At 43.1% G+C, this 20,655-nt stretch overlaps 1 protein-coding gene across 1 annotated transcript in view; it reads right to left on the bottom strand.

The window, feature by feature from the left end:
* The window catches only part of LOC124008814 (collagen alpha-6(IV) chain-like), a 276,756-nt gene that overhangs the window by 27,091 nt on the left and 229,010 nt on the right, over positions 1–20,655 (bottom strand). Inside the window, exons 21-29 of the mRNA XM_046320380.1 lie at positions 18,589–18,746; positions 18,225–18,407; positions 17,695–17,881; positions 12,603–12,674; positions 12,251–12,358; positions 11,590–11,808; positions 10,245–10,403; positions 7,700–7,870; positions 7,219–7,362 (exon numbers count right to left, since the gene is read on the bottom strand). Coding sequence (XP_046176336.1) covers positions 7,219–7,362; positions 7,700–7,870; positions 10,245–10,403; positions 11,590–11,808; positions 12,251–12,358; positions 12,603–12,674; positions 17,695–17,881; positions 18,225–18,407; positions 18,589–18,746 — 1,401 coding nt within the window. The remainder of the gene's footprint in view (positions 1–7,218; positions 7,363–7,699; positions 7,871–10,244; positions 10,404–11,589; positions 11,809–12,250; positions 12,359–12,602; positions 12,675–17,694; positions 17,882–18,224; positions 18,408–18,588; positions 18,747–20,655) is intronic.

The following is a 20,655-nucleotide window of genomic DNA, read 5'->3' as shown; positions in this document are numbered from 1 at the left end:
AGAGCAGAATGATGAACTGTCAAGACTATTCATTATGTCAGAGCAGAATGATGAACTGTCAAGACTATTCATTATGTCAGAGCAGAATGATGAACTGTCAGACTATTCATTATGTCAGAGCAGAATGATGAACTGTCAGACTATTCATTATGTCAGAGCAGAATGATGAACTGTCAGACTATTCATTATGTCAGAGCAGAATGATGAACTGTCAAGACTATTCATTATGTCAGAGCAGAATGATGAACTGTCAGACTATTCATTATGTCAGAGCAGAATGATGAACTGTCAAGACTATTCATTATGTCAGAGCAGAATGATGAACTGTCAAGACTATTCATTATGTCAGAGCAGAATGATGAACTGTCAAGACTATTCATTATGTCAGAGCAGAATGATGAATCAGAGCAGAATGATGAACTGTCAAGACTATTCATTATGTCAGAGCAGAATGATGAACTGTCAAGACTATTCATTATGTCAGAGCAGAATGATGAACTGTCAGAGCAGAATGATGAACTGTCAGAGCAGAATGATGAACTGTCAGAGCAGAATGATGAACTGTCAGAGCAGAATGATGAACTGTCAAGACTATTCATTATGTCAGAGCAGAATGATGAACTGTCAAGACTATTCATTATGTCAGAGCAGAATGATGAACTGTCAGAGCAGAATGATGAACTGTCAAGACTATTCATTATGTCAGAGCAGAATGATGAACTGTCAAGACTATTCATTATGTCAGAGCAGAATGATGAACTGTCAGAGCAGAATGATGAACTGTCAGACTATTCATTATGTCAGAGCAGAATGATGAACTGTCAGACTATTCATTATGTCAGAGCAGAATGATGAACTGTCAGACTATTCATTATGTCAGACCAGAATGATGAACTGTCAGACTATTCATTATGTCAGACCAGAATGATGAACTGTCAGACTATTCATTATGTCAGAGCAGAATGATGAACTGTCAGACCAGAATGATGAACTGTCAGACTATTCATTATGTCAGAGCAGAATGATGAACTGTCAGACTATTCATTATGTCAGAGCAGAATGATGAACTGTCAAGACTATTCATTATGTCAGAGCAGAATGATGAACTGTCAAGACTATTCATTATGTCAGAGCAGAATGATGAACTGTCAAGACTATTCATTATGTCAGAGCAGAATGATGAACTGTCAAGACTATTCATTATGTCAGAGCAGAATGATGAACTGTCAGACTATTCATTATGTCAGCAGAATGATGAACTGTCAAGACTATTCATTATGTCAGAGCAGAATGATGAACTGTCAAGACTATTCATTATGTCAGAGCAGAATGATGAACTGTCAAGACTATTCATTATGTCAGAGCAGAATGATGAACTGTCAGAGCAGAATGATGAAATGTCAGACTATTTCAGAGCAGAATGATGAACTGTCAGAGCAGAATGATGAACTGTCAGACTATTCATTATGTCAGAGCAGAATGATGAACTGTCAGAGCAGAATGATGAACTGTCAGACTATTCATTATGTCAGAGCAGAATGATGAACTGTCAAGACTATTCATTATGTCAGAGCAGAATGATGAACTGTCAAGACTATTCATTATGTCAGAGCAGAATGATGAACTGTCAAGACTATTCATTATGTCAGAGCAGAATGATGAACTGTCAAGACTATTCATTATGTCAGAGCAGAATGATGAACTGTCAGAGCAGAATGATGAACTGTCAGAGCAGAATGATGAACTGTCAGAGCAGAATGATGAACTGTCAAGACTATTCATTATGTCAGAGCAGAATGATGAACTGTCAAGACTATTCATTATGTCAGAGCAGAATGATGAACTGTCAAGACTATTCATTATGTCAGAGCAGAATGATGAACTGTCAGACTATTCATTATGTCAGAGCAGAATGATGAACTGTCAAGACTATTTATTATGTCAGAGCAGAATGATGAACTGTCAGACTATTCATTATGTCAGAGCAGAATGATGAACTGTCAGACTATTCATTATGTCAGACCAGAATGATGAACTGTCAGACTATTCATTATGTCAGAGCAGAATGATGAACTGTCAGACCAGAATGATGAACTGTCAGACTATTCATTATGTCAGAGCAGAATGATGAACTGTCAGACTATTCATTATGTCAGAGCAGAATGATGAACTGTCAAGACTATTCATTATGTCAGAGCAGAATGATGAACTGTCAAGACTATTCATTATGTCAGAGCAGAATGATGAACTGTCAAGACTATTCATTATGTCAGAGCAGAATGATGAACTGTCAAGACTATTCATTATGTCAGAGCAGAATGATGAACTGTCAAGACTATTCATTATGTCAGAGCAGAATGATGAACTGTCAAGACTATTCATTATGTCAGAGCAGAATGATGAACTGTCAAGACTATTCATTATGTCAGAGCAGAATGATGAACTGTCAAGACTATTCATTATGTCAGAGCAGAATGATGAACTGTCAGAGCAGAATGATGAACTGTCAGACTATTCATTATGTCAGAGCAGAATGATGAACTGTCAGAGCAGAATGATGAACTGTCAGACTATTCATTATGTCAGAGCAGAATGATGAACTGTCAGAGCAGAATGATGAATTGTCAGACTATTCATTATGTCAGAGCAGAATGATGAACTGTCAAGACTATTCATTATGTCAGAGCAGAATGATGAACTGTCAAGACTATTCATTATGTCAGAGCAGAATGATGAACTGTCAAGACTATTCATTATGTCAGAGCAGAATGATGAACTGTCAAGACTATTCATTATGTCAGAGCAGAATGATGAACTGTCAAGACTATTCATTATGTCAGAGCAGAATGATGAACTGTCAAGACTATTCATTATGTCAGACCAGAATGATGAACTGTCAGAGCAGAATGATGAACTGTCAGAGCAGAATGATGAACTGTCAGAGCAGAATGATGAACTGTCAAGACTATTCATTATGTCAGAGCAGAATGATGAACTGTCAAGACTATTCATTATGTCAGAGCAGAATGATGAACTGTCAAGACTATTTATTATGTCAGAGCAGAATGATGAACTGTCAGACTATTCATTATGTCAGAGCAGAATGATGAACTGTCAAGACTATTCATTATGTCAGAGCAGAATGATGAACTGTCAGACTATTCATTATGTCAGAGCAGAATGATGAACTGTCAAGACTATTCATTATGTCAGAGCAGAATGATGAACTGTCAAGACTATTCATTATGTCAGAGCAGAATGATGAACTGTCAGAGCAGAATGATGAACTGTCAGAGCAGAATGATGAACTGTCAAGACTATTCATTATGTCAGACCAGAATGATGAAATGTCAAGACTATTCATTATGTCAGAGCAGAATGATGAACTGTCAAGACTATTCATTATGTCAGAGCAGAATGATGAACTGTCAAGACTATTCATTATGTCAGAGCAGAATGATGAACTGTCAAGACTATTCATTATGTCAGACCAGAATGATGAACTGTCAAGACTATTCATTATGTCAGACCAGAATGATGAACTGTCAAGACTTTTCATTATGTCAGACCAGAATGATGAACTGTCAAGACTATTCATTATGTCAGAGCAGAATGATGAACTGTCAAGACTATTCATTATGTCAGAGCAGAATGATGAACTGTCAAGACTATTCATTATGTCAGACCAGAATGATGAACTGTCAAGACTATTCATTATGTCAGAGCAGAATGATGAACTGTCAAGACTATTCATTATGTCAGAGCAGAATGATGAACTGTCAAGACTATTCATTATGTCAGTGCAGAATGATGAACTGTCAAGACTATTCATTATGTCAGAGCAGAATGATGAACTGTCAAGACTATTCATTATGTCAGACCAGAATGATGAACTGTCAAGACTATTCATTATGTCAGACCAGAATGATGAACTGTCAAGACTATTCATTATGTCAGAGCAGAATGATGAACTGTCAAGACTATTCATTATGTCAGACCAGAATGATGAACTGTCAAGACTATTCATTATGTCAGACCAGAATGATGAACTGTCAAGACTATTCATTATGTCAGACCAGAATGATGAACTGTCAGACCAGAATGATGAACTGTCAGAGCAGAATGATGAACTGTCAGAGCAGAATGATGAACTGTCAGAGCAGAATGATGAACTGTCAGAGCAGAATGATGAACTGTCAGACCAGAATGATGAACTGTCAGAGCAGAATGATGAACTGTCAGACCAGAATGATGAACTGTCAGAGTAGAATGATGAACTGTCAGAGCAGAATGATGAACTGTCAGAGCAGAATGATGAACTGTCAGACTATTCATTATGTCAAAGCAGAATGATGAACTGTCAAGACTATTCATTATGTCAGACCAGAATGATGAACTGTCAGAACAGAATGATGAACTGTCAGAGCAGAATGATGAACTGTCAGACCAGAATGATGAACTGTCAAGACTATTCATTATGTCAGAGCAGAATGATGAATTGTCAGACTATTCATTATGTCAGACCAGAATGATGAACTGTCAGACCAGAATGATGAACTGTCAGAGCAGAATGATGACCTGTCAGAGCAGAATGATGAACTGTCAGACCACAATGATGAACTGTCAGAGCAGAATGATGAACTGTCAGACTATTCATTATGTCAGAGCAAAATGATGAACTGTCAAGACTATTCATTATGTCAGACCAGAATGATGAACTGTCAGACCAGAATGATGAACTGTCAGAGCAGAATGATGAACTGTCAGACCAGAATGATGAACTGTCAGACTATTCATTATGTCAGAGCAGAATGATGAACTGTCAAGACTATTCATTATGTCAGACCAGAATGATGAACTGTCAAGACTATTCATTATGTCAGACCAGAATGATGAACTGTCAGACCAGAATGATGAACTGTCAGACCAGAATGATGAACTGTCAGAGCAGAATGATGAACTGTCAGACTATTCATTATGTCAGAGCAGAATGATGAACTGTCAAGACTATTCATTATGTCAGACCAGAATGATGAACTGTCAGACCAGAATGATGAACTGTCAGAGCAGAATGATGAACTGTCAGACCAGAATGATGAACTGTCAGACTATTCATTATGTCAGAGCAGAATGATGAACTGTCAAGACTATTCATTATGTCAGACCAGAATGATGAACTGTCAAGACTATTCATTATGTCAGACCAGAATGATGAACTGTCAGAGCAGAATGATGAACTGTCAGACCACAATGATGAACTGTCAGAGCAGAATGATGAACTGTCAGACTATTCATTATGTCAGAGCAGAATGATGAACTGTCAAGACTATTCATTATGTCAGAACAGAATGATGAACTGTCAGACCAGAATGATGAACTGTCAGAGCAGAATGATGAACTGTCAGACCAGAATGATGAACTGTCAGACTATTCATTATGTCAGAGCAGAATGATGAACTGTCAAGACTATTCATTATATCAGACCAGAATGATGAACTGTCAAGACTATTCATTATGTCAGACCAGAATGATGAACTGTCAAGACTATTCATTATGTCAGACCAGAATGATGAACTGTCAAGACTATTCATTATGTCAGAGCAGAATGATGAACTGTCAAGACTATTCATTATGTCAGACCAGAATGATGAACTGTCAGACTATTCATTATGTCAGAGCAGAATGATGAACTGTCAGACTATTCATTATGTCAGAGCAGAATGATGAACTGTCAAGACTATTCATTATGTCAGACCAGAATGATGAACTGTCAGACCAGAATGATGAACTGTCAGACCAGAATGATGAACTGTCAAGACTATTCATTATGTCAGACCAGAATGATGAACTGTCAAGACTATTCATTATGTCAGAGCAGAATGATGAACTGTCAAGACTATTCATTATGTCAGAGCAGAATGATGAACTGTCAGACTATTCATTATGTCAGACCAGAATGATGAACTGTCAAGACTATTCATTATGTCAGAGCAGAATGATGAACTGTCAGACTATTCATTATGTCAGAGCAGAATGATGAACTGTCAGACTATTCATTATGTCAGACCAGAATGATGAACTGTCAAGACTATTCATTATGTCAGAGCAGAATGATGAACTGTCAGACTATTCATTATGTCAGAGCAGAATGATGAACTGTCAGACTATTCATTATGTCAGAGCAGAATGATGAACTGTCAGACTATTCATTATGTCAGAGCAGAATGATGAACTGTCAAGAGCAGAATGATGAACTGTCAAGACTATTCATTATGTCAGAGCAGAATGATGAACTGTCAGACCAGAATGATGAACTGTCAGACTATTCATTATGTCAGAGCAGAATGATGAACTGTCAGACTATTCATTATGTCAGAGCAGAATGATGAACTGTCAGACCAGAATGATGAACTGTCAGACTATTCATTATGTCAGAGCAGAATGATGAACTGTCAGACTATTCATTATGTCAGAGCAGAATGATGAACTGTCAAGACTATTCATTATGTCAGAGCAGAATGATGAACTGTCAGACCAGAATGATGAACTGTCAGAGCAGAATGATGAACTGTCAGAGCAGAATGATGAACTGTCAGAGCAGAATGATGAACTGTCAGACCAGAATGATGAACTGTCAAGACTATTAATTATGTCAGACCAGAATGATGAACTGTCAAGACTATTCATTATGTCAGACCAGAATGATGAACTGTCAGACTATTCATTATGTCAGACCAGAATAATGAACTGTCAGACTATTCATTATGTCAGAGCAGAATGATGAACTGTCAAGAGCAGAATGATGAACTGTCAGACTATTCATTATGTCAGAGCAGAATGATGAACTGTCAGAGCAGAATGATGAACTGTCAAAACTATTCATTATGTCAGACCAGAATGATGAACTGTCAGACTATTCATTATGTCAGACCAGAATGATGAACTGTCAAGACTATTCATTATGTCAGAGCAGAATGATTAACTGTCAGACTATTCATTATGTCAGAGCAGAATGATGAACTGTCAGACTATTCATTATGTCAGACCAGAATGATGAACTGTCAGACTATTCATTATGTCAGACCAGAATGATGAACTGTCAGACTATTCATTATGTCAGACCAGAATGATGAACTGTCATCCCAGAATGATGAACTGTCAGACCCTATCCACTCTCTTCCCATCATTTCATTGATTCTGTCATTCCCAATAATGTACCTTTAGGTCCTGGCGCTCCGAAGTCACCGGGCAGGCCGTCTTTTCCTGAGAACCCCGGAGCTCCTTTACCTCCTGGTCTACCAGGTCTTCCAGGGTTACCAGGCATTCCGGGGAAACCTACCAGTCCAGGGTAACCGCTCTCGCCTGTGAGTGGGGAAAACAAAGATGTTTAAAAATGCCTATAGTGGATCTGATAAAGATCTACTTTTGGATCGAAGCGTTGTAACTGTTTTTGCCAAATAAAGAAGGAGGAATAGTGTGTACAGGTCCTGCTTATCTCTAGAAAGTCCCATCTATTCAAAAGTAGTACACTGAGTAGACAGTCATTTACCCTGACCAGGAAGTTACTGTAACCAGCTGTAGATGTGTGTTGAAGATTTCCCCCCTTCCTCATGTATGGCTTTAATAGAAAATGTACGGCTATTAAGGCTATAGGAAGTTAGCTATGGATCTTTAATTGATAATAAGTATCCCCCCTTACCCTTCCTTCCTGGTCCCCCAGGGATGCCGTTTCTTCCCCCGGGGCCCGGTGGTCCCAGAAGGCCCCTGAGTCCTGATGATCCATCCCCTCCTGGTTGTCCTGGTTGTCCCTTCCTCCCAGTTGGGCCTGGGAAGCCCGTGTCACCTCTGGCTCCTTTTAAACCGGGGTAGCCTGGGTGGGGATCGGGAGGACACAGTCAGGCAGAACACTTTCCTCTGGGAATCAAAGGAGTACATTCCATGACATTCAAAAAGGGAGGGAGAAATGCTGATAGATACAAATATAGAAACATTACATGAATATAACATTGTAACATGCTGTCAGAAACACAACTTACCTTTATTGTACTGCCAGAAACACAACATACCTTGCTGTCCATAAGCAGTACTATTGTAATATGCAGTATCAAAATTACAATGAAAAGGATTTTGATAATTCAGAATGAAACATACAGTATGAGCCGACACACAGAAGGCATGTCCAGTTACATTATTTTCTGTCGTAGTTTAAGATGCATAAGGGTTCAGGTTGCTGAATGAATGAATTAAAAGGTAGAATAGGCACATGGGCATAAAGTATTACCTCTAGTTAACATATTTGACTCTAACCAGTAAAATATCTTATCAAGGGATGACAAAATGATCATGCCAATGTTTATGATAAAATATATACTGTACACTCAAGTGCAATTTCAGAGTAAAATTAGATAGCTCAAACACATAAATACACTCTAGAAAGCCTTCTATGGTTGCTGTCTTCTCAAAGTTTCTAGAAAGCCTTCTGTGGTTGCTGTCTTCTGGAAGTTTCTAGAAAGCCTTCTGTGGTTGCTGTCTTCTCGAAGTTTCTAGAAAGCCTTCTGTGGTTGCTGTCTTCTGGAAGTTTCTAGAAAGCCTTCTAAGGTTGCTGTCTTCTGGAAGTTTCTAGAAAGCCTTCTGTGGTTGCTGTCTTCTGGACGTTTCTAGAAAGCCTTCTATGGTTGCTGTCTTCTGGAAGTTTTTAGAAAGCCTTCTGTGGTTGCTGTCTTCTGGAAGTTTCTAGAAAGCCTTCTATGGTTGCTGTCTTCTGGTAGTTTTTAGAAAGCCTTCTGTTGTTGCTGTCTTCTACACGTTTCTAGAACAAGCTTCCGTGGTTGCTGTCTTCTAGAAGTTTCTAGAAAGCCCTATATGGTTGCTGTTTTCTAGAACAGGCTTCTAGGCTCGACGTTTTAGGTGAGTGGGTTGGATAGCTAAGATGGGGTCAAGGGTTCACACAAGCTTATCAATGTTACAGCGACACACACACCTGCTTTAGTTAAGTTTAGTCAGGGTTTCAAACTACAATTTCTTCCATATCTTTCTTTGGACTCAAATGCTCTGGGTTTAGATCCGTCGGGAGTTCTAGACGCAGGTTGTTCTAAATGCTCTGGGTTTAGATCCGTCGGGAGTTCTAGACGCAGGTTGTTCTAAATGCTCTGGGTTTAGATCCGTCGGGAGTTCTAGACGCAGGTTGTTCTAAATGCTCTGGGTTTAGATCCGTCGGGAGTTCTAGACGCAGGTTGTTCTAAATGCTCTGGGTTTAGATCCGTCGGGAGTTCTAGACGCAGGTTGTTCTAAATGCTCTGGGTTTAGATCCGTCGGGAGTTCTAGACGCAGGTTGTTCTAAAATGTGACATTCCAAAGGAGCATTGAGAGGTGGTGAGATTGGCAGATGGGGGCGAGGGGGGTTGTTCTGAGATAGAGAAGTGGTCTGAGATGGAGTGAGGGATGGTGGGATGAATGGAAGGGAGTAGCTCACCTTGACAGCCTAGGGAGAGACCCAACACCAAAAAGAGAGAGATGAAAGGATGATAGGATGGATGGAGATGATGGTGAAGAGAGAAAGAGGGTGAGGAGATGCTTTTGGTGATGGAGATCACAAACAGGCAACCAGTGGATTTACAGGCAAGCAAACTGAAGGTCAGGAAATAGAGAGAACATATCTATGAAGGAGAGGATTGGTGGGGAGCCTTCACAATCAACAAAGGCATGAAGGAGGATAGAGTATCTGTGTGTTCTCTCTGTGGGCTAAAAGGAGGAGAGAGTCTCTCTGTGTGTTCTCTCTGTGGGCTAAAAGGAGGAGAGAGTCTCTCTGTGTGTTCTCTCTGTGGGCTAAAAGGAGGAGAGAGTCTCTCTGTGTGTTCTCTCTGTGGGCTAAAAGGAGGAGAGAGTCTCTCTGTGTGTTCTCTCTGTGGGCTAAAAGGAGGAGAGAGTCTCTCTGTGTGTTCTCTCTGTGGGCTAAAAGGAGGAGAGAGTCTCTGTGTGTTCTCTCTGTGGGCTAAAAGGAGGAGAGAGTCTCTGTGTGTTCTCTCTGTGGGCTAAAAGTAGGAGTGGGTCTGTGTGCTTTCTCTGTGGGCTAAAAGGAGGAAAGAGTGTGTTTTCTCTGTGGGCTAAAAGGAAAAACAACAAGTAGAAGATATCTGGGAGCTGGAATAAATGGATTCAATGAATTAATGACAACATTCCCAAACATTCTGGACAAAATTCCTACTGGGTTTCAATTAGTCAGCGTTCTGAGTTCCGACTCTCACCTGGAGAACCGGGAAATCCTTTGCTTCCGGCTGGTCCAGCAGGACCGGGAAATCCATTGCCTCTGTCTCCAGGAAGTCCGGGAAGACCTAGAGTTCCGGGGTAGCCATCTGTACCGCGCTCACCCTTAGCTCCGGGAATGCCCGACCGACCATCAAAACCTGGGATAATATGGGACACAAGGTAAGATACAGCAGGGCCTACAGGAACATACAGCAGGGCCCACAGGAACATACAGCAGGGCCCACAGGAACATACAGCAGGGCCCACAGGAACATACAGCAGGGCCCACAGGAACATACAGCAGGGCCCACAGGAACATACAGCAGGGCCCACAGGAACATACAGCAGGGCCCACAGGAACATACAGCAGGGCCCACAGGAACATACAGCAGGGCCCACAGGAACATACAGCAGGGCCCACAGGAACATACAGCAGGGCCCACAGGAACATACAGCAGGGCCCACAGGAACATACAGCACAGATAGACAGAGCCACAAAGAAACATCCCAACTAAATAATATGTGAAGCATCTATTTGGGCATTTTAAAGGCTTTATGAAGGCTTTGAAGTTGTAGGTAGTTTACAGCGTTTTCATAGAGAGACAGACAGACAGACTAACTGTCACACCTGTTTCACCTGTCCTTGTGATTGTCTCCACCCCCCTCCAGCTGTCGTCCATCTTCCCCGTTATCCCCTGGGTATTTCTACCTGTGTTTTCTGTCTGTCTGTGGCACTTCCTCTTGTTTGTTCAAGTCAAACAACGTTTTTTTTGTCTCAGCTCCTACTTTTCCCCAGTCTCTCTTTTTCTCGCCCTCCTGGTTTTGACCCTTGCCTGTCCTGACTCTAAGCCCGTCTGCCTGACCACTCTGACTGACCCTGAGCCTGCCTTCCATCAGGTAACCGTTGCCCCACCTCTGGTTTACTGACCCCTGCCTGCCCTCTCTGCCTGACCCTGAGCCTGCCTTCCATCAGGTAACCGTTGCCCCACCTCTGGTTTACTGACCCCTGCCTGCCCTCTCTGCCTGACCCTGAGCCTGCCTTCCATCAGGTAACCGTTGCCCCACCTCTGGTTTACTGACCCCTGCCTGCCCTCTCTGCCTGACCCTGAGCCTGCCTTCCATCAGGTAACCGTTGCCCCACCTCTGGTTTACTGACCCCTGCCTGCCCTCGACCTGTCTATTACCTGTTGGATTATTAAACGGTGGTTAACTCGACGTTGTCTGCATCTGGGTCTTACCTTCAAGCATGATACAGACAGATAGATGGCTGGTTACATAGACATTGTATTGGTTCCTGAAGGGATATTCATTAGATGATTAGGTAGTTATCATGCTGAGACCCACCTGATCCTCCAGGAAGTCCTGATGCTCCTGGCTCTCCCTTGTCTCCTGGTCTACCTGGGAACCCAGGTGTTCCAGGGAGCCCTGTTGAGGACCCCAGCACCTCCCCCGGCCGGCCCTTCCCCCCTGGCCGCCCCGGGAGCCCGTTCTTCCCTGGGGCCCCTGGACGACCCTCGCCTGGGATACCTGGGCCACCCGCATCTCCTCTGGGGCCAGGGAAACCTGGGAGGGAGGGAGGATGAGGATAGAGTTGGTTGAATTCCATACATCTTTACTTTCACTATTATTTATGCCATTTAGCAGACACTAAAGGCCATTCGTTGTTGGCAGAAATCAAAAGACTAAGTGTAAGTCATAGGAAAGTTCAGTCAGTTTAATTCAGCAAATATTTATTGGCAGTAATTGGCAGCAATAACAAAAGCCAGTCTAACCAGAAGTCATATACTATAAATATCAACAATGGACCATAGATATCAGTGGTCAGTGGATGGTCAGTTGATGGTCAGATGATGGTCAGTACAGGGTCAGTAGATGGTCAGTAGAGGGTCAGTAGATGATCAGTAAATGATCAGTAGATGGTTAGTAGATGGTCATGTTGGAAAGGAAAAGAGTGTTGAATGGTGATAAGGTCAAATAGGAGGGGCAACAATAGCTGTGTTTTTACCTTGTGGCCCAGGCTGGCCCCCGTAACCTGGGTCTCCTCTCTCTCCCTTCCCTCCGTCAAAACCGGGACGACCGGGACCACCTGGGAAACCTGGCTCGCCCTTGGGACCTACATGCGCGCGCACACACACACACACACACACACACACACACACACACACACACACACACACACACACACACACACACACACACACACACACACACACACACACACACACACACACACACACACACACACACACACACACACACACACACACACACACACACATTGCCAACCTCTGTGTAAAAAATAATTGTCAAATGACAAAACAGGAAGTGTTGCCATGGTGATTAAGTCTGTTTGTTACCTCGTCTTCCAGGTATTCCGGGAAGGCCTGGGTTTCCATCCTCACCAGGTAGACGACATGGTAGCGTCAGCCCTAGTAACAGTCAGTCAGATCACGGTTAACACACACACACTGGAGTAAAGCCCTCTATGTCTCAGTAAAACTGGTACAATACCACCGGAAGATTATACATCCATATTGGTCATCACTGTAACACATTACTGTTATTCGTTAAGACTTCATGTTTGTTTATTGATTTGCAGTGATGTGATAATGATTCTGTTAGATGATGGTGAGGATATAATGTCAGTGTGTTGATTTAAAAGTATTAAGTCATTGATTAAACCAATGCTAATAGTCATGGCCTGTTAAAAGTGATTCACATTTAGTAAGTAACTGAATGTCTTTCCTTTGGTATTATTTGAATAATGTCATAAGGTCTGATTGGCTACCCGCCATCGTAGTCCCCCCTCCAACTTGGTATTATTAAGATCTGATTGGCTACCCGCCATCGTAGTCCCCCCTCCAACTTGGTTATTAAGCACTGCATTGCATTGCTTAATGCACCAGCAACTCTGATTGGAGCAGAAGGAGTGAAGTAGTGCACTGCCACTGAAAGCACCTAACCATGGGACCATTAAGCTCCTAACCATGTGACCATTAAGCTCCTAACCATGGGACCATTAAGCACCAAACCATGGGACCATTAAGCTCCTAACCATGTGACCATTAAGCTCCTAACCATGTGACCATTAAGCTCCTAACCATGGGACCATTAAGCTCCTAACCATGTGACCATTAAGCTCTTAACCATGGGACCATTAAGCTCCTAACCATGGGACCATTAAGCTCCTAACCATGGGACCATTAAGCTCCTAACCATGGGACCATTAAGCTCCTAACCATGGGACCATTAAGCTCCTAACCATGGAAACATTAAGCTCCTAACCATGGAAACATTAAGCTCCTAACCATGTTAACATTAAGCTCCGAACCATGGGACCATTAAGCTCCTAACCATGGGACCATTAAGCTCCTAACCATGGAAACATTAAGCTCCTAACCATGGAAACATTAAGCTCCTAACCATGGAAACATTAAGCTCCTAACCATGTTAACATTAAGCTCCGAACCATGGGACCATTAAGCTCCTAACCATGTGACCATTAAGCTCCTAACCATGGGACCATTAAGCTCCTAACCATGGAAACATTAAGCTCCTAACCATGGGACCATTAAGCTCCTAACCATGGAAACATTAAGCTCCTAACCATGGAAACATTAAGCTCCTAACCATGGGACCATTAAGCTCCTAACCATGGGACCATTAAGCTCCTAACCATGGAAACATTAAGCTCCTAACCATGGGACCATTAAGCTCCTAACCATGGGGCCATTAAGCTCCTAACCATAGAACCATTAAGCTCCTAACCATGGGACCATTAAGCTCCTAACCATGGGACCATTAAGCTCCTAACCATGGAAACATTAAGCTCCTAACCAGAGAGATGTAGCTCAGAACGTAGCTCTGGTCCAGGGAACCATATGCGGCTTGCTGTTGCTAGCCACCCTGGACAAGAGCTACTGGGAACTCAACACTGGTCAACATGTCCATCATCAAGTGTCAATCATCAACTGAGTCAAGCCCAATGGAATCCCAATCATGTGGTGCAACAAGGAGCTTCCATCTGTGACATTATGAACAAATGGTGGACACGTCCTTTCTGTGCCATGACAAGGTTCAAATGAGCAGTTGGGATGTTTCATTCAAACAGTGGCCACTGGATTATCTAGTATCTCCTGAGCCACAGGTACAGTACACAGTACCGTGGCCAACTGTCTGTCATCCATTTTGACACCAAAACGTTCCATGACAATGACATTCCATCTGAGAATGGAATCCTATTGTCTTGGAACTCCCGGTGGCAAAATGGCTGCCATTGAAACTGAATCTCAAACAGAGTTGCTCTAAAAGACTGTATCTAGGGCTCGGGTTTCTCTCTCCAGGGCAGTTCTCTTTAGCTTCTCACCTCCCTCTGCGTCATTAACCCCCTCTTGCCCACAGCTGTCACCTGGTCAGACAAACATGCACAGGATCAGAGAGATGGAGGGATGAAAATAGAGAGAAGAAGAGGGGGAAGAGAGAAAGAGAGAGAAATAAAGAAAGATAGAAAGAAAGTAAGAGAGACGGGGAGAGATAATGGGAGGACAGGACGGTAAAAGGCAAGCCAATCAAGGTCATTCAGGTCATTTGCATATAGTCAAGCCAATCAATGCATAAGCCAAATAAAATAATTAAATCAAACAATCAGCAAATCAGAGGTTAGAGATTCAGCTCATTCAGTTAAGGTAAAATCAAATCAAATCAAATGTATTTATATAGCCCTTCGTGCATCAGCTGATATCTCAAAGTGCTGTACAGAAACCCAGCCTAAAACCCCAAACAGCAAGCAATGCAGGTGTAGAAGCAAAGTAAAAATCATTCTGAGATGTTGGGCCAAGTTTATTGTTTTCCGGAAGAGGAGAGAAATAGAGGGAGAAAGTGATATTATCAAAATGATGTAGCTACTGTTTATAGTAACTTAATTAAACTACAACAACAAAACATATTACTTATGTACTTGCATTGCACTCTTTTTCTCTCTCTCTTTTCAGAAGAGAATAACATGTTGTATTTAAAATAACTTTTAGCATTAGCTTTATTGTGTCCGAAAACTTAAGCAACAGTCACACACACGTTCATTCATATGAGTGGAAAAAGCTGTTGGGTTTTGTGTTGTTCAGTCTCAGAGAAGAGTCAGCTAGCTAGTCAAATTTGAGTCCAATAGTGTTTCTTTATTGCTTTTATAAATACGGTGTCCGTATTAGGACATCCTAATTCTTCAGCAGGACTCCATATTAGGACATCCTAATTTTTCAGCAGGACTCCATATTAGGACATCCTAATTTTTCAGCAGGACTCCATATTAGGCCATCCTAATGTTACAGCAGGACTCCGTATTAGGCCATCCTAATGTTACAGCAGGACTCCATATTAGGCCATCCTAATGTTACAGCAAGACTCCATATTAGGCCATCCTAATGTTACAGCAGGACTCCGTATTAGGCCATCCTAATGTTACAGCAGGACTCCGTATTAGGCCATCCTAATGTTACAGCAGGACTCCATATTAGGCCATCCTAATGTTACAGCAGGACTCCATATTAGGCCATCCTAATGTTACAGCAGGACTCCATATTAGGCAATCTTAATGTTTCAGCAGGACTCCATATTAGGACATCCTAATTCTTCAGCAGGACTCCATATTAGGCAATCCTAATTCTTCAGCAGGACTCCATATTAGGCAATCCTAATTCTTCAGCAGGACTCCATATTAGGCAATCCTAATTCTTCAGCAGGACTCCATATTAGGACATCTTAATGTTTCAGCAGGACTCCATATTAGGCAATCCTAATTCTTCAGCAGGACTCCATATTAGGACATCCTAATTCTTCAGCAGGACTCCATATTAGGACATCTTAATGTTTCAGCAGGACTCCATATTAGGCCATCCTAATTCTTCAGCAGGACTCCATATTAGGCAATCCTAATTCTTCAGCAGGACTCCATATTAGGCAATCCTAATTCTTCAGCAGGACTCCATATTAGGACATCCTAATGTTACAGAAGGACTCCATATTAGGACATCCTAATGTTACAGCAGGACTCCATATTAGGCCATCCTAATGTTACAGCAGGACTCCATATTAGGCCATCCTAATGTTACAGCAGGACTCCATATTAGGCAATCTTAATGTTTCAGCAGGACTCCATATTAGGACATCCTAATTCTTCAGCAGGACTCCATATTAGGCAATCCTAATTCTTCAGCAGGACTCCATATTAGGCAATCCTAATTCTTCAGCAGGACTCCATATTAGGCAATCCTAATTCTTCAGCAGGACTCCATATTAGGACATCTTAATGTTTCAGCAGGACTCCATATTAGGCAATCCTAATTCTTCAGCAGGACTCCATATTAGTACATCCTAATTCTTCAGCAGGACTCCATATTAGGACATCTTAATGTTTCAGCAGGACTCCATATTAGGCCATCCTAATTCTTCAGCAGGACTCCATATTAGGCAATCCTAATTCTTCAGCAGGACTCCATATTAGGCAATCCTAATTCTTCAGCAGGACTCCATATTAGGCAATCCTAATTCTTCAGCAGGACTCCATATTAAGCCATCCTAATTCTTCAACAGGACTCCATATTAGGACATCTTAATGTTTCAGCAGGACTCCATATTAGGCCATCCTAATGTTACAGCAGGACTCCATATTAGGCCATCCTAATTCTTCAGCAGGACTCCATATTAGACAATCCTAATTCTTCAGCAGAACTCCATATTAGGACATCCTAATGTTACAGAAGGACTCCATATTAGGACATCCTAATGTTACAGCAGGACTCCATATTAGGACAACCTAATGTTTCAGCAGGACTCCTGTCATTGTCATCAGGTCATCAGTCTCCTGAACACTTAGTCTAAATTATCATCACATTAACATCCAACTTGTATTCCTTTTTCCCAAAACATATCAGTTTCTCTCTCCTCTGAGATTGAAGAATCACAAGACAGTAGTAGCATAATCACAGTAAATGAATTACTGTTGATCTGTGTGAATCGATTAAGCAGCTAGCTAGAGGAAGGATAAGCACATTAATGACGCCCATTAATAAACCCACCAACTGCCTGAAAGGGAATGAATGTTGGGAGGAGAACCGTGTAGATGTAGCAAGCTGCGAGAATGTCTCCTTATTGTTCTGTATGTTCCAATTATGCTGTTTTTCTTTGTACCTGTAGTTTATGGTTGGCTGTGGTACAGAAATACGTTGTGTTGTTCACACAATGGGAAGTAAGAGTGATTCTCAGAAGTCAATCTGTTAGACAGTTTGTATGGACTATATAGTTCTCCTGTGGAGAGAACAGGAGGTACCGTATGTGAGGAAGATACATTTCACTTGAATGCATTCAGCTGTACAACTGACTAATTATCCCCCTTTCCCTCTCTCCCTCTCTCCCTCTCTCCACTCCCCCTCATTGGGTGTCTGCAGTGGCACATACCTGGAGGGCCAGGTAAACCAGGTTGCCCTGGTAACCCCGCAAAGCCCGAGTCGCCTGGAAACCCACGGGAGCCGATGGAACCCTGGTAGCCAATCCCGTTCTCTCCAGGTTCACCGGCGCGACCTTTGGCGCCTGAGAACCCTGGGAATCCTCTCTCTCCAATGGTTCCATAGCCATCAACATCAGCCTGAGGAGAGGATCATGTCTGTTAAAAGGGATACTTGGGGATTTTGACAATGAGACCCTTTATCTACTTCCCCAGAGTCAGATGAACACGTGGAAACCATCGTTATGTCTCTGTGTGCAGTTTGAAGGAAGTTGTTAACAAGCGCTAACACAATTGCTAATTAGCGTTAGCCCAATGACTGGAAGTCTATGGTTACCTGCTAGCAGCATTGGCTCACCAAACTAACTCTAACTTATTTTATACTGGGCACAGACATAAAAATGGTAGTGTGTGTGTGTGTGTATATTTATGTGTGTGTGTGTGTGTATATATATATATATGTGTGTGTGTGTGTGTGTCTCACAGGAGGTCCAGGCTGTCCGGGGGACCCAGGAAGTCCGTCTCTCCCGGGTCGGCCCATGTTTCCAGGGGGCCCTCGAAGGCCCTGGGCCCCCTGTTCACCCTGGATCCCTCCACTGAACGAGGGGTAGAAGGAGGCACCCTTTTCTCCTTTACGTCCAAAGAAACCCCTCTCGCCCACACGGCCCTGAAGGGAGAAGAAGAGGTGTTATCATCACACAGTTTGTCAGTATACCTCAGATTTGTAAACTCATTAGTGTACACTATCATAGTTTGAGAATTGTAAACATTGAACAGAGGAAAGAGAGTAGACAACTGCTTCATTTTGAAAACTTATTTGGAGAACATTTTGGTCACTGGAAACTTACAGGTGTTCCTGGTTGTCCTCCGAAACCGGGTATGCCTGGGTCTCCGCTTTCGCCCTTCCTGCCAAAGGCACCAGGTCTTCCATCAGACCCAGGAGCCCCCGGGGCCCCCACTCCACCCGTGGTGCCTCCTCCCAGGCAGTTACAGTCACCCAGTTCCCCTGGACCACAGAGGAAGATGGAGGTAAGGAGTTTAGGATAGAGATGTAGAAAAGCTTTATTGCCCCGAAGTCGGGCTATTTGATTTGTAACTTTATGAAAACACACCTAAGAGGTGTTGGAAAGGAATTGGGTTTGAGAGTTATAGTGTAAAATGGCTGTACAGATTAGGTCCTGCCGTACATACCTACACGTACGCTACGGTCACAAGGCACAGGCCTTCTTATTGTCCTTAGAATTTCTACGCAAACAGCTGGAGGCAGGGCCTTCTCTTATAGAGCTCCATTTTTATGGAATGGTCTGCCTACCCATGTCAGAGACGCAGACTCGGTCTCAAGCTGACTCTACACTCCAAGACTGCTTCCATCACGTGGACTGGGACATGTTTCGTATTGCGTCAGATGGGAATATTGACGAATACGCTGATTCGGTGTGCGAGTTCATTAGAACGTGCGTCGAAGATGTCGTTCCCATAGCAAAGATAAAAACATTCCCTAACCAGAAACCGTGGATTGATGGCAGCATTCGCGTGAAACTGAAAGCGCGAACCACTGCTTTTAATCAGGGCAAGGTGTCTGGCAACATGACTGAATACAAACAGTGCAGCTATTCCCTCCGTAAGGCTATTAAACAAGCTAAGCGTCAGTACAGAGACAAAGTGGAATCTCAATTCAATGGCTCAGACACAAGAGGCATGTGGCAGGGTCTACAGTCAATCACGGACTACAAGATGAAATCCAGCCCAGTCACGGACCAGGATGTCTTGCTCCCAGGCAGACTAAATAACTTTTTGCCCGCTTTGAGGACAATACAGTGCCACTGACACGGCCTGCAACGGAAACATGCGGTCTCTCCTTCACTGCAGCCGAGGTGAGTAAGACATTTAAACGTGTTAACCCTCGCAAGGCTGCAGGCCCAGACGGCATCCCCAGCCGCGCCCTCAGAGCATGCGCAGACCAGCTGGCCGGTGTGTTTACGGACATATTCAATCAATCCCTATACCAGTCTGCTGTTCCCACATGCTTCAAGAGGGCCACCATTGTTCCTGTTCCCAAGAAAGCTAAGGTAACTGAGCTAAACGACTACCGCCCCGTAGCACTCACTTCCGTCATCATGAAGTGCTTTGAGAGACTAGTCAAGGACCATATCACCTCCACCCTACCTGACACCCTAGACCCACTCCAATTTGCTTACCGCCCAAATAGGTCCACAGACGATGCAATCTCAACCACACTGCACACTGCCCTAACCCACCTGGACAAGAGGAATACCTATGTGAGAATGCTGTTCATCGACTACAGCTCGGCATTCAACACCATAGTACCCTCCAAGCTCGTCATCAAGCTCGAGACCCTGGGTCTCGACCCCGCCCTGTGCAACTGGGTACTGGACTTCCTGACGGGCCGCCCCCAGGTGGTGAGGGTAGGCAACAACATCTCCTCCCCGCTGATCCTCAACACGGGGCCCCACAAGGGTGCGTTCTGAGCCCTCTCCTGTACTCCCTGTTCACCCACGACTGCGTGGCCACGCACGCCTCCAACTCAATCATCAAGTTTGCGGACGACACAACAGTGGTAGGCTTGATTACCAACAACGACGAGACTGCCTACAGGGAGGAGGTGAGGGCCCTCGGAGTGTGGTGTCAGGAAAATAACCTCACACTCAACGTCAACAAAACTAAGGAGATGATTGTGGACTTCAGGAAACAGCAGAGGGAACACCCCCTATCCACATCGATGGAACAGTAGTGGAGAGGGTAGCTAGTTTTAAGTTCCTCGGCATACACATCACAGACAAACTGAATTGGTCCACTCACACTGACAGCGTCGTGAAGAAGGCGCAGCAGCGCCTATTCAACCTCAGGAGGCTGAAGAAATTCGGCTTGTCACCAAAAGCACTCACAAACTTCTA

This window comes from Oncorhynchus gorbuscha, linkage group LG21 (genome assembly GCF_021184085.1).
Source record: "Oncorhynchus gorbuscha isolate QuinsamMale2020 ecotype Even-year linkage group LG21, OgorEven_v1.0, whole genome shotgun sequence".
Taxonomy (NCBI): Eukaryota; Metazoa; Chordata; class Actinopteri; order Salmoniformes; family Salmonidae; genus Oncorhynchus; species Oncorhynchus gorbuscha.
The sequence above is the reverse complement of the archived record's forward strand: the minus strand, read 5'-3'. Positions and strand labels throughout refer to the sequence as shown.